Source organism: Phaseolus vulgaris, chromosome 1, assembly GCF_051622355.1.
Source record: "Phaseolus vulgaris cultivar YP4 chromosome 1, ASM5162235v1, whole genome shotgun sequence".
NCBI classification, from domain to species: Eukaryota; Viridiplantae; Streptophyta; class Magnoliopsida; order Fabales; family Fabaceae; genus Phaseolus; species Phaseolus vulgaris.
This window is the reverse complement of record NC_143498.1, coordinates 50,731,173-50,746,953: the sequence shown is the minus strand read 5'-3', so window position 1 is coordinate 50,746,953 and position 15,781 is coordinate 50,731,173. Positions and strand designations below refer to the sequence as shown.

Below are 15,781 nucleotides of genomic sequence, written 5' to 3'. Positions count from 1 at the left end.
TCTTTTTTTGTCTCAATGTATTAAATATTAAAATAAAGGACATATGGAAACACTAACAATATTTTGTTATTGTAAAATACACTAAAAAGGTTGATGAGCTTGAGAGTGTAATATTAATATTAGAAGAAGATCTATAATTTATTCTTTTAATTTTTAGAGATTAGATTTGATGTTTTACGCATTTTTGTAGCTTTCGTGTTTGTTTTTGAAGTAGTGTAGAAGAGCACTGGTTACATATGTATACTAAGATATTCAAAATTAAAATTTTGTTAAAATATTTTTACTAAGAAATAAGTGAGTTTATATTTATAATTTATATATATGTGTGTGTGTAAAGAAGCTTTTATTACTTCATATAAAATTATTAATTATATCATTTAATACAATCAAAGAAGCTTTTATTACTTCATATAATATTATTAATTATATCATTTAATGCAATCAAATAAGTTTTTATTACTTCATATAATATTATTAATTATATAATTTAATACAATCAATATAAAATTTAATTTAACAGTGACATTAAATTTTATTTTATTATTTTTTTTCTCAGCAACAGTGACATTAAATATTATGTGTATGAAACGTATTATATCATAAATTTGATACATATAATACATAAAATATCTTATTATAGTGATATTCTTTTAGTTGTTATATTAAGAGTTAAAAATTAATTATATTTCAGATTTATAAAAAAATAATGTTATTCTATTTTTTTAAAATTTAAATTATTTATTTTTTAGAAAAGTTCAATGTAATTCCAAGTTTTTTTTAGATAATTCAAAAGTGATGATTTCAACTTTTCTTAGAAAGATTTAATGGAGTGACACTATCAAAAAATTATTAAATATCAAATTATTAACTCCAAATTATTTTTTAATATAATATTATTAGAAATTATTATCTTTTAGAAATAGTCAAGTTACAAATTTACTGGAATAAGTCATATTTATTTATTTACGCTTAAAAAATTTTAACTTTTAGTTTATTAATTTCTAATTATTATCATTATTATAAATTATTTTCAATCATTTATATTTTTTCTCTTTTAAAAACTAATATATGTCAATATATAATAAAGAATTATTATAAATATTAAATTAATCTTTATACATATTTCAATAAATAAATTTAATAAATATATTGTCGCCCATTGGTGCAAAATTCTTCAAACTGTCAACCAACTAAAAAATTGTTTTTAATATATTTATTGCAAAATAAATAAATTTACGGATGAAAACAAAAAATGTTTACCTGGTGGTGATTTATTCATAAAATATTAGGGATGAATAAGTGAATTGACGCGTTCTATTTTAGTTGTTTTTTTCATAAAAATTGTGAGTTAATTTTATTGGATTGTTTTACATAATAACTGGCTCACATGTTTGTGGACCAGTTTGCATAAGTAATTTTTTAAAAAAATTACATGTAAATGTTACAATAATAATATTATTTTAATATTTCATATATTTCGTTGTGTTTCATAAATAATTTTAAATAACTTTAATAAATTTTAAATAAGTTAAATAAAATTTTCTTAAACAAAGAAATATAAGAAAATATTATTATCAAAATTATTAAAAAAAACTATAATAAAAGAAATTCTTGTGAGTTATCTCGTGTTATTAGTTTTTTTAAAAGGTTTTGGGTTTTTTAACTTAACTATAATCCACATTGTCGTTGTGAACTATATTTATTTTTTAAAATATAAAAGATCTACACTTTTATTTCATAAACATATTATATATATATATATATGAGTGAAAACACATTTTAGTATCACATTTTTCTATTTTACTTAATTTTTATGATGATAGAAATGTAACATACATATATAAATAATAATTTTGGATGAGTCAAAATTTAAAAAACAAAAAATAGAGTACAGAGGGTGATTGAAAATGAAAGTTATTTTATTTTATATGAGATTTGGTGTGGAAATCTGTATCCTCTCTCTCTTTCTTTATGTTGTTGCCTTAAAATAAGAAACGAAGAGAAGAGTGAAGAGTCATATAAAAGTTGTACATTAATATTAATTTAAAATATATATATATATATATATATTTTAAGTAATTTAAATGAAATGACAAAATACTTCATTGTATCAATAAATGAGATATATTAAATAATGGTAGAATCAGAAAAAAGTATGTAAAAAAAAATCAGTTATAGTGAAGAATCCTTTTATATATAGGTATATAAGATTTTTTTTTAATTTTTTTAATAAATAGCACACTAATCATACTTTTCATGATTTTTGTTTGCAGTTATGATGTAAATATTACTTTACATTACATCAAAATTACACTTGCAGATGCTAAAAAGAATAAAATATTCTTTTAATATTCATTTAACTGCTAGATTTTTTAAAATATTAAATATTTAATAATAAAATAATAAATACCTTTCATATTTTAATAAATTAAATTTATTAATTTTTATTTACTAAAATTCGTATTATTTGGAGAAAAATATTAAGGACTTAATAAGTTTAAAAAAGACACATTTTTCAATTTTTAAAAATATTATAAATTTACTTTTTATTAATAATATTTTTTAACGAAGTTAATTAATAATGTGTTTACTATAGATATTTTTTTAATTATCTAACTAAATAAAATTTATATGTCTATTATTTACAAATTAATCTTAATTGGTAAGAAATATTACCGTTGAGATTGGTGGTCCCAACACGCAAGCAATTAGTAAAAGAAAAGGAACATTAAATCCCATATGAAACGGCACCTTAAATTAAGCAGTATTGATAAAATGCTAACTCAGATTTTAGAATGTTATGATAATATCTTTAGTTCAATTTATTAGCTTTATCAATTCTTCCATTAAAGTCTATCTACAATGGCTGTTAGGGTGAAGGAGAAACTGAGAAAAGAAAGAAAAACAATTAATAGAAATTATAGTTGTTTGAATTAAGAGGAAGAGAATGGAAAATTAAAAATAATAATAATAGAAGATTGTAGTTGATTTGATCTATATAATAAAATATTTTTTTATATTAATATTTCTAAAAATAATTTGATGTAAATAATATTTTTTTAAAATAAAATAAAAAAAATTATATATTAAAATAAAAAATATTATAAAATTTAATAAATAAAAAGTTATCTTTTAAAATAATAATATATAAGAGTAAATTATTAAAATTTAAACTAAATAATTTTACTTCACTTATTATTTTAAATATTTATTTAACTATGATAAAATATCAATATAATAATCTATTATTATATTACTCATAATCCATTATACACGTAATTTGTAGAAAAATTATACTTAGATAAGGGAGTTGTAATAATTCTTGAGGTAACAATTTAAAATATATATATATATATATATAAATATATATATATATATATATATATATAATAAAAGATAATTGTAAGTAAATTATGTACAAAATATTAAAATAATAGTATTAAGATTCTTCGGTGGGTGTGTTGAAAAAAAAGTGAGTTGTCAATGTATCACAATTTTAATTTTTATCTCATTTATTTGTATTCTTGAAAACAAAATTATATATTTTATTTTTTGTTTATTCTTTTTTATTTTTGATTTTTTTTAAATATCTTTATCTCGTCCTTAAATATAAATAGGGAGTAAGCGGCTACATCATATTTTATATGTGAGAGAAAAATTTCATCCTTAAATATAAATATGAAGTAAGCGGCTACATCATATTTTATATGTGAGAGAAAAAGTGAAGAGACGAATCGAAATTATCTATCTCTTTTTCTCTCGACCAATCTTTGCGAACGAATATCTATGGTGAAGAAAACAACTAAGTCGCCTTCAAATCATGATGTATGTTTTTCATTCATCACTTTTGTGTTTTTCCCCTTTCTTGTTTTTCTTTCATCTAAATGTTATTCTATTTTTTTTATTTCACTTTATTGGATCGGATTTATATGACGAATCAAAATTAATTTATACAGTATAATCTTATTTTGTATCTGATATCGGATAATAAAGGAAGAAATTAAACAAGTATATGTTTCTCTTTCTATGTAAAAATATAAATGACATTCAAGGGTTTTTTTTTCATTTTTATCCGTGTGTTTGGCTATTGATAATTCATTTTATCAAGGACTCATTCCTTGGTTTTAATGCATAAGGAGTAAACTTCAATTTTTGTTTCTCTTTTTTACACAAGCAACCGTGATCTTGAATGGACAAATTTTACTATTTTTTTGTAAAAGATATGAAGTTTTTGCTTTTGCTTTTTCTTTATTTTTATCTTAATAGCAGTATGTGTAAGCTTTAATTGTTTTATAACATTGATAGAAACAACTTCGAGAGACAACAAAATATGCTACAAGAAGAATCTTGAAGACCAGGATAAAACAATCAGCAAATGAAATCCATGCAAAGCAAGGGAAATCAGCTAAAGTAAGATCTTGTTTATTATGTCAGTTCTTGATATTCCTAGAGAGAAAGAGAAAACGTTTAAATTAAGATATTTAAATGGAATTTTAGACTTTGTGATTATATTCTTTCTTATAAGGGTTGATATGGATGAAATGAATTTTTGAAATTCAATATAAATCCAATAAAATATATTAGATCTAAATTCTAAATACAATTTAATTGGATAAAATTGAATTTATTCATTTTAATTTAAATTAGATTATATTGAGTTTATATAATTTTTTAAAATTATATTTAAAGTCTCCATTTTGAATTTGATTTGTTGAGACTCAACCTTAGCTTGTATAAGATTGGTCTCTTGTGTCTTTTATGTATTTTGGGTTTGTGACTTTGTCAGTATGGTAAGTGCTTTTTGGTAAGATGAAAACAAAGAAATCTTTGTATAAGGATTGAACCATCCCTATTTATTGATTTTTTATGACTGATAATAAAAAAAAGACTCAATATGAGTTCGATCTATTGGTCATATCAAATTTAGTTTGACTTGGATTTGATTTTATATACTTTGACTTGAACTAATAATTTCAATCAAACTAAACTTGATCTGACTCAACTTAATTTTTTATAACTTCAACTGATTTATATTAACTTTTTTTATTTTTAAAATTTAAAAGATAATTCAATTTTTATCTATTAAAATTATTAGACTAAAAATACAAAAATATGAATTTGAGATTAATATAGATTTAAATAATTATAGACTGAAGTTGAAAGATTTTTTATTTTTTCCCCACACCTTACTGCAACTTTTTCTTTTAATCAATTAGTGTTTTGGTTGCCAATTTTATATAATTCCTTATTTCAATTTATTTTCTTCATTTGCAAACATTTTTTGCTAGCCTGTGGTTAATCTCACTTGTGTTTGGATAGGAAAAAGTTAGAAGACATTGGAAGAATATTGAGCCTTTGTTTGCAGAGGTTAAATCAGTAATATCAGAGAGGGGGTGTTTGGGTAGTGAGGAGAATACCAATATTCTATCTTCAAGAATTCGAAGTCCATTCTATAAGCACATTAGTCCCCCGAAGAGTATTGCAGATAACGATGAAATCAGCAACGAGGACTTTCCAATGGCAAAAAGCATTGAGATTCCATACGTGGAAAAACTACCCTCGTATACATCTTGGGTTTATGTGCCTAGGTGCGTTTCACTTCAATTTTCAAAAAATAATGCACAATGCAAAATTCACTCAAGTCAAAACTTCATGCTTCAAATATAAACTTCTATATATGTCAATTATTTATTTTCTGACTTTTTTTAAATCTTTCATGTTAAACAGAAATGAGAAAATGGCTGAAGATCAATCAGTTATTGGTAAGCAACAAATTTACTGTGATATCAATAAAGGTGAAATGGTTATATGCAGTGACAGTGAGGAAGAGACGGTAAATCTTGAAGATGTTAAACATGACTTCACTGAGGCTGAAGACCAAATTCTGTGGTAAATTAAAATGGAATTGTAGTTGCTTGTAGAAGTTTTTTGTTTGTTTATAAATTAAAAATAAATTACAACTAAGTTAGAATTTCTGATAGCAATTTTTATTGTCAGCCAAATACATCTTTAATTCACATATTAAGTTCTTGCCAGAAAAAATCTTATTGAACTTCCAGTGATTTCCATGCTAAGGAGAGGAAACTTTCATCATCATCATGCAGTGTTTGAATTTAGATTTGAATATGTTTTTAATACAATAAAACTAGAGAATTATTTTGATTCTATAATTTTCTTTGTTTGTTTAGTTTCTATAAAAAAAATTCTTGAATTTTCATCCTTTCAAAATTTTAAATTATATTTTTAATCTTTAATATTTATTTAGTATAGATAGATAATATTTATTTTACAAAAGTTATAGAGTCTTTTAAGGTATCATATTTTGACATTATAGCCCAACACATACATAATTTTAAAAGGTCATTTCATTTGACATGTTGTTCAACATATAGACAAGTAACTTATGTCATATATAAATACTAGGATAAAAAGTAGTGATTTTAATTTTAGAGAAAAAAAAAGTAAAGTAAAAAATTTAGTGGAACCTTTATCAAAACCCGTTATTATACAGAGAGCAAGAACATATTTAAACCTTAAATTTAATATCAAACTTGAGCTAATTTTACATGGCTTATCTTTTTTTTTTTCAAATGTTTGAAGCTTCTCTATTCTAAAGTTAAAATTTTGACTTGTGAATATATAGGAAGACACTTCATGAATATGGATCAACTGAAAACGTACTGAGTATCGTTAAAGAGTTTGTTAACACAACTGTTTCACAAATCCAGGTAATTTGGAATAACTTATGAACATGATTATATGCTTGATATTCTTAATCCTAATTAATTACGTAAAAATATGTTGCACCAAGAATATTTTGAGTAACCATTTTTGTGTATTGTGTTTTTTTCATCAAAATATACAGGAGAGGTTTGAAAAACTCAAGGAAATTGAAATGGAAAGTCTAAACAAGCTTTCTAAAGATTGTCACTGTAGTGGATGCGAATCTCATCTTGGTATATGTTTGGAGAAAGGGTTGAGTGCTAGTTTAGGGTCTTTCGATAACCTTTTTTGTCGTCAATGCTTGGTAAATTCTTAAACGTTATCCTTTTAACATTCTTGTCATTAGCATGGTGTCTAATGTGATGAACTTTTTTGTCTATCTATGGTCTTGTAATTTTCTTGAGCAGATCTTTAATTGTTCTTTGCATGGCACTTCTCAACCTTTAATATATCCTGTAAGGAATAACTCTTCATGTTCTTTTCAATTTGATCTGTTACCAACTCCAGCAAATAAACCAATTTGATGATTTACTTCACAGACAGAAAAGCAACAAGTTTGGTCTGAAAATGAAGGTGATGACAGACAACCATGTAGTGATCAATGTGCCCTTCTGGTATTCTTCTTTTTCGTTGTCTGAGATATCTAATCATTTGTATTTTCATGTTAGTGCTATGGAAGAATATAAATGTAAAACTTTTTCTTGGTTTCTATTTCAAAAATATATCTTTTTTCCTATTGGTATTTTATTCAAAACAGTTTTACCATACACAATTATGACACCTCAATATTATGAGTGACTTGTTGACTTGTATTGGCACCATTTCTTCAATGATAAATGCTTTCCAATTCGTTTAAGGTTGTGAATTGGTCTCGATTTTATTTTGTCGCAGTTAAAGGATGTGAGGCTTTCATTAGAAAGTTCAGCTGAAGGTTCCTCTAAAGCCAAAAGTGTTAATCCAACAAAAGAGAACTCAACATTGCCTCCTAAAGAGTCTCTGGATTCTTGTAATAAGCTGAAGACAATCTTAGATGATACGGTCATCAACATTGATAATCACAACAAGGAACTGAATTTGGATGTTGGCAGTGAAGGAAAATGCGCAATGTATCATGAATCTTGTAGAAGTCTTGTTGAATATACTTCCAAAATAACAGTTTCTGGTAGTTCTAACCATGGTGAACGAGACAAGGAGGTTGTGGAAGGTCAAAAAGACATCCAACTGTCCAATTCAACAGAACTGCATGCTAAGGAGATAACAAGTAACCTGGATTGGAAACCTCTAGAAAGAGACTTATATTTGAAGGGAGTAGAAGTGTTTGGAAAAAACAGGTATGGAGCTTCTCACACAAAAAACACTTGGATCATCTTGAGTAATTAGGTTATTACCTTTCATCTTCTAGAAATTTGTTTTTTGCTGGAAAAATGGTGGCATCAAACTTAGCTTCAACTTGCATTACTTAAGATGCAAGGTTGAGAGTAATCATGGAAGTGGAAGAACACAATAGTGGACTTGAAAAACTAATTCTTCTGTACATGTTCTGAGAGTATATTCAATTTTTTTCTTTAATGTAGTTAACTATCTTCAATTTTATTATTATTGTTATGGCTGTGCATGTAGATTTGTAAAATATTCTTCTTTCTTGTGCAAGCATTATGCTATACCAGTGTTTCTTTTCTTGTAATAAGCATTCAATGTTTTCTATTAAGGTTTTGAATGCATTCTTAGGATATTATCTCCCAACTGTTATATATACAGATAGAGCAACTTTTAAAATGGTTGTATTTGAAATCCATTGGTAGCTAACTTTCTCAATTGTGATATTTTTGTAAGTTTTGGTTTACGTGGTGCTATTCACGTTTTGCAGCTGTCTTATTGCTCGTAACTTACTTCCTGGATTGAAAACCTGCTCGGAAGTAGCTAGGTACATGTTTGCTGAGGAGGAGTCAATGCTCCATCGATCCATGCCACTTTCAATTGCAAATAACAATGATCACACTAATGCAGAGAGCATGGTGAGAATTTCTAGCATCAATTTCCTTGTCTCTTTTTATGTTTTCTTCTGTTGTCTTGATCGTTTTTCGGAGGGGTGGAAGATTGAATTTTCTGCTAAAACAAGAAAAAAGATTGATTTTTTTGAATATTTGTTTAAAAGGGTGCTTGTTTAATGATTTTTTAAGGCAAGTAAAGGAAGAATAATTCTAAACATAGAACTTTTGGCACTTGGATGTATATGTACTAGTTTTGAGTTATTTTGGTAGGAGGAAGAGACGCCATCAAGATCACAGTTGCAGAGAAAAAAGGGAAAATATTCTCGAAAATCAGTTGTGCTCTCACCTAGATGGAGAAAAAAGGGTGATGGGAAAAAACGAAGTACTGCGCAGTATACTCCTTGTAGCTGTCAAGGAATGTGCACAAAGGAATGCACTTGCCATCGTGATGATACTCGTTGTGAAAAATATTGTGGGTATGTGAATTTTCACTTACTGAAGTAGACACAATAGTTGTATGATATTTCATATTTCTCATGTTGATGTGTTTGTCTATTTGAATTGGTTTGTTAATAATCTTGTTAAGGCCTCTAACAGAGGTAATTTGGATACATTGTCAAATATGGTTTTCCTTGCCATTTTAAATCAAAATGAAAGAAACATGATTTCACTTAAGGCAGAAAAATCCATTATAAATATGAACTGTGGTACTTTTTTTTATTTATACGTTTAGGTGTTCGAAGTTTTGCGGTAACCGGTACAGAGGATGTTATTGTTCTAAGAATCAATGCAGAACTAGACAATGTCCATGCTATGCAATCAACCGTGAATGTGACCCAGATATTTGTCGAAATTGTTGGGTTAGGTAATGTAATTACTTATTTATTTGTATCTTTAAAAGCAATTGTATCATTTCATATTCGTTTATCTTTCCTATTTTCTTAGAAGTTAAAAGATATAATTGTCTAATTGTTTGCTTGAAAATATTGACAAAAAATACTGTACAAGTCATAAAGTGATAAGTAAAAGAAGTATTTACTTATAGTTATGTGATAATTTGACAATTAAGTAGAAATTATTACGAGAATTTGACAACTATTTATGCATGCCCATTAATTCGAAAAGAGGACTTTGATGAAAAATCCTTAAGCATCAATGCTCTCGAAAGTTTTGTGTCTCTCGAGAGTCAAAACTTAAAGTCTCCATAATGTTTTAGAGTTTACCATATATATATATATATATATATATATATATACATCAATGCAGATGATATTAGAAATTCAAAATAAACATATGAAACATTAATCCAACTAATTACATTGGCAAAATGGATCAACCTGACCCATTTTGACCCGACTGTCACTGGCTGGCAAAAGCTAGGCGGGATAAGCTGGCTTATCAAGGTTATACATACTGGAATTAAACTTATCCCGTCAAAAGGTGAGTTGGTCTGCCACTTTTTTTTAATTTTTTTTTCTTTTTTTGTATTTATTTTGTTTTGGATCTATTTACTTAGTTGTAGGTATTGATCTCACTTTTTGAACAATAAAAAGGTAATGAAGAACAATAAAAACTAAATCAAACTTTAATATTCTGATAAAAAAAAGATTAAATGTCTAACAAAACAAAGTAAATATCAACAATACTTCAATGAATATAATTATGTATAAAAAAATTAATATAAAAAAAGTTCTATATGAAACATTGATCACCACCAATTTTAATTTCAAAACCATAAGATTCCTCTTTAAAAGTGCCAAAATAAAGAAGGACAAGTTGGCGGGCTAGCTCGCCTCACCTGTGGCTGCCGAGTTGGTTGGTTAGGCGGGTCAGCCTGTCGGATCCGTCATGTTTTGTCATCCCTCAAACTAACTACAATTGAACACAATTAAGATTTAAAAACAAAAAAAAAAAGTTTAAATAATTTCATCTAAAATAATCCATACGTATATCATAATTTTTGTTGTTGTTGCCAATTTAGAGGAATATCTTAGTTTCAGGGAATTTTTATTTGTTAAAATAATATTAATTAAAAGCATTATAGTTGTATTAACCATTTCAATTCCAAGTGATTGGAGAACAATTGAATCTTTCACAGTTTTAAATGACATTTTTTTATATAGTTGCAGTGATAGTTCATCGAGGGTGCTACCCGGAGAACTATCGAAGGAGCTACCTGAAGGTGGATATGGTCAGTGTGAAAATATGAATCTTCTTTTGGGTAAAAAAGAGAGGGTAAGTAACTAATTATTTAATTATTTCTATTTATTCATTAATAAAATTCTAAATATATAAGTATCTTACATTAATTTTCTTATATTTGTCAGATTCTTTTGGCAAAGTCAAATGTTGTTGGATGGGGAGTCTTTGCAAAGGTTAAGATGCATATAATTTGTTGTATTTTAGACTATTTGAAAATATGTAATTCTTATTAATATTGACATGTATTTCAGAATCCAATTAAAAAAGATGCTTGTCTCGGAGAGTACACAGGTGAACTAATCACTCATAAAGAAGCAGAGAAACGTGGAAAAATATATAATCAAATAAATCATTCGTTCCTTTTTGATCTTAATGATAAGGCAAGTGCCTTTTATAAACTACATTTTCTCTTAATTTAAACCTATTTTAGCACTTTTTTTATGCACTTGAGCATTACAAGATAAAATGTGTTCAAATGCAAAATTTTGTAGTTATTAGTTAACATGTAGATGATATAAACATTATTTTATCCACTATTTAGTTTGATTTCATGATTCTAAAGTTAGATGTTCTAAAGTAAGCACATGTACAATATAAATGTGTGAAATTTATATTTATTCAACTAGTTTCTAATTTATTACTCTTGATTTTGAAAAACCACTATTATTTTTTGCTCTTTTTTTAGTTTTCATCAATTTACCTTTCCCATCATTTTTAAGATGTTTGTATGAATATCTCTTTTTAAACCTAATATTTAACATTTTCACAGTGGGTTATCGATGCTCGTCGATATGGAGACAAATTAAAATTTGCAAATCACTCATCAAAACCCAATTGTTATGCAAAGGTTAGTCAAAATACTTCACTTTAGGGGGGGAGATATACAAATTACCATTTGAACTCCAAATGGTATACTTAACCATGGAATTGTCATAATTTTTGGACTATATTATCATATGCATAGGTGATGTTTGTTAGAGGAGATCATCGAGTTGGAATATATGCCAAGGAGAACATAAAAGTTGGTGAAGAAATTTTATATGATTATTTCTATAAAAAAGAATGTGCACCATTATGGGCTCGTCCATCTAATGATGAGGCTTCTAAGAAACATGGATCAGTTGTTTCTCAATGCAAGACAAAGGTTAATCAGCATAAGAAAAGGACTCAAGGTATTTTGGCTAGGAAATTTCATTGTGATACTAATATCAAATGTTAATATGCATAAAAATAATCTAAAATTTTCAACCAAAGTACGAGTTTGTCATTTTTTATGCATACTTAACTTTCTATTTACTTATTGCTAAGTTTGGTGATTATTAATACATTTATCAATAATTTTAATTTCCTAATATGAATTATTAAGGAATTGGCTATTTCATATGAAGAATAACACCAATTTTGTAGGTTCAAATAATTTTAAGATTGCAAGATCATTTAACTCCAAGTCAAGTTGTGAATAAAAAAGTGATTGTTGCTTTATCATTTTTTTCATACTTAGTTTTTTTAAGCAATTATCCATTATAGTTTCTTACTTTTAGATTGTGAAATCCATCAAATAACATATACAATGTTATAATAAATTGTGTGGTTTACATGATTGATGAATGCTTTAATTTTTCTATGTAGGAAGGAAGAAATAAGAAGAAATCACTTAAGTGAAAATATATATAGCTCAAGTAAAGTTTTCTAAGAGCAAGAAAAAATACATTTGAGCTAGAATATACTTTACTTAAATGACACAAGGATCTCTGCAAACGGAGACCGTTTTATAACAAATTATTTTCATCTAAGCGAGAATAGTCTTTGCTCACTCAAGTGGCAAGAGGTGACAAGAGTGGTTAGAAGTTGGTTATATTGTCACCCATGTAGCAGGATTGATTCATACATTATCTTTGATATAGGTGTTATTTGGATTGCAATTACTTTCTTTCTCTTCACTTCCCCCCTTTTGTCTAAATTCTTTGTCAATTTGAGTGAATTTTTTGGATTTTTATCTTGGATTGTAGTAACTAATCTTCTTATTTATGGAGTTTATTTATAGTTGGAGTCGGATCATGTAACTTGTGTGTATTTTTGACCTAATTTATATTTGATGTAGTTATTTCAACTTCGATGCTTTCAGTTTTGTTTTATAGTGTGATCAACCAAACATTTATAATTGAAACATGTTTGAAAACATATTTACAATTTAGATTTGAAAGTAGAACTTGTTGAACAATAATTTTCTAGGTGTAGAATTAAGGTTTTTAATATTTTAATACTTTATTCTAACTTTGTTTCTTATAATTAGGTTTTCTAAGTAGAAAATCAACCACGATTCTTAAGAAATTAAGTTTTGAAAACAATTCAAGAATTAAATTTATAAGGAATATGAATATGGATTATATTCTCATTTATATGATTTATGTTCCTTTGAACTTTTAACACCAATATTTCTTATAAACTTCTCTACATTTAGTATATATTCCAATTATTTGATTAAATGTGATAGAATTTTGTTTGAAATTTACACTTATTTGTCCATCGATACATTCTTTACTAATTTACTTAACATGATTAATGAATTTATCGCATATTTCTTTAGGAATAAATAATTTATTTTATTATATTTTTTTTTTAAATGAGTTTTCTGTAACAAAATTTGTGGAACAAACTTTTTGAAATGTATGAGATATTTCTTAGAACAAGTTTTTCACAAACTTTTCATCGGACCCAATAATTTAATTTCTCTCTCTCTCCTTATTCTCAAAGAGTACAATGAAGAAGAAGGTGCACTCCGAGAAGACACAATGGTGACAATAACTACAGAAATAGTGATAACAAAGTGGTGCAACGATAAAGGGGAGAAAGGGTATTTTGATCTTTTTGATATTAATAAAGGAGTGCAAGTAGTAATAATGGGATTGCATGAACTAAAAGCTGAAGCAAATGTTTGAAATTTTGCACTAAAAACTCATTAAAAAACCCAACGCATATGTTCTATAAAATAAACAAACATCTAGCAAAGAAAACATAAACTTCCAACTACGAAGAAAAAATTATTGATAAATCTTTCTTTTATTCGTTTTCCTTACTTCTATTTTTGTTTTTGTTTGTACTTTGCTTCTTCGTATATTTACTGCATTATTTTACTTACTAATATCCTTATTATTATAAGACATATCTTTAAAAAAATATTTGTAATTTTTACAAGATAATGTATAATTTTTATACAACTTTGAATTCATTTTTCTTATTTGCGCTTATTAATAAGGGCAATGATATATGGACAACTCCAATTTTTTATACAACCACATTACAACTCCTAATACTATTATTTTAATACTTTTTATATCATTTAATTATAAATTTAACTTTTACTATATATATTTATTTCTAAATCTATCACATCAAGGGTTGTATATAATTCCAAGAGTTGTCCACCTATCATTTTCCTATTAATAATATTAATTTGGTGCATTTAATTAAGTGTCTCGCAGTAAATATAAGAAGGAATATTGATTATCATAGTAGTCTTTCTTTATTTTATAATAGTCTAACAATTGATTGAACATTTCACCAAAAGCAGTAAACATTTCACACAAAAAATAACTTTTTAATGATTCACATTAGGAAAATTAATTACACATTCCTTCTACTTTTTTACAGTGATTAAACATTCCTTCTTAAAATTTTAGGCATCAATGAGAACTAACAAAAATAACAATATACAAATAGAAAATTCGATAGGCCTGAAACACCAATAACCTCGTAGCTTACAATTTTAGGCTAATTTTATATATATTATTAGCATTGGATATCAATTGAAATTTTATACGGAATATTTCCCATAGGATACCAAATATTCACTTGAGAAATGATATTGTACCGAATACCAAACAAGCCATGTCACTCGACTTTGATTAACGACTGGAATCAAATTCTGATAAACACATTTAAAACAATTATAATAAATACCAATTAAGACATTTGCAGAAACTTGATGAAAATCAGGGACAAATTCCACCAAATCGGGATAACATCCCGAGAAATCAAGGAACCTCCCTAACAATAAGTTAATATAATAAGTTAATATTGATGTATGATAGATTCAGTCCATCATAATAGATGATCTATGACCAAACACTATAAATAAACCATATACAAATGAGTAAATAAGGTATGCTTTGATTCCGTTCTTAATATACACTCTGAATACTGAGTACTGACTTAACTGTCGGAGTACCTTTTGCAAGTCAACCCCAACCGAGTACCAGTGAATTGAGAAATGAGACTTAAAGTGTTGAAGAGCAAGAGAGTAACCGAACAACCAACACCTCAACAATTGTACAATCAATTTTAATTACTATCTAAACGCACTTTATCTATCCAAGTATAGATATCATTAATCTTAGACCTTAATTCCTTAGCAACCTTAGCTTAGTATTTGTATCTTATATCCAGATAATTAGTTAATTCATCTTCACTCAAATCCTCCAACTTTAGGTGGTACTTATAACACTTATTTATAGGGATTACTTGAGAGGAGAGTACAGAATATATTCTCACAAATTAAGAAAAATGTTAATTAAATCTTATAAAGTCAGTTATAAAATAAAATTTACTCATTTATATTCTATGAATTTATATTCTATGAATTGTTTTTATTTCTAAGGATCTTCAACAAAATGAACAACCAAAATAAGCTTCTATTGTGATAAAAATATTTTAATATGTGCAAAATAGTTGGGGAGGTGATAAAACATTCTGCGGTGTGAGAATAACAACTCCATGAAAAGGATACACACATCATGGGTCCATTTCAACCCGTTTCATTGTACTCCAAAATTTGAAGTTTCCTTTGTTAACGTCTAGAATGAGAC

At 26.3% G+C, this 15,781-nt stretch overlaps 1 protein-coding gene and 1 long non-coding RNA gene across 2 annotated transcripts; both read left to right on the top strand.

Annotated features, from left to right (window-relative positions):
* The first annotated feature begins 3,786 nt into the window (after window positions 1–3,786).
* LOC137814792 (histone-lysine N-methyltransferase EZA1) lies at window positions 3,787–11,425 on the top strand. The gene is made up of 16 exons (XM_090296900.1): window positions 3,787–3,825; window positions 4,306–4,410; window positions 5,320–5,588; window positions 5,728–5,889; window positions 6,644–6,728; window positions 6,866–7,027; window positions 7,131–7,178; window positions 7,263–7,337; window positions 7,615–8,054; window positions 8,591–8,738; window positions 8,985–9,190; window positions 9,448–9,579; window positions 10,838–10,949; window positions 11,042–11,089; window positions 11,168–11,296; window positions 11,408–11,425. The coding sequence occupies exons 1-16, from the start codon at window positions 3,787–3,789 to the stop codon at window positions 11,423–11,425; spliced, it is 2,178 nt and encodes a 725-aa protein (XP_090153026.1).
* A 232-nt stretch (window positions 11,426–11,657) lies between these two features.
* LOC150029685 (uncharacterized) lies at window positions 11,658–13,024 on the top strand. The gene is made up of 3 exons (XR_016514473.1): window positions 11,658–11,763; window positions 11,881–12,088; window positions 12,546–13,024. It is a non-coding gene; the product is annotated as an uncharacterized LOC150029685 (long non-coding RNA).
* The last annotated feature ends 2,757 nt before the right edge of the window (window positions 13,025–15,781 follow it).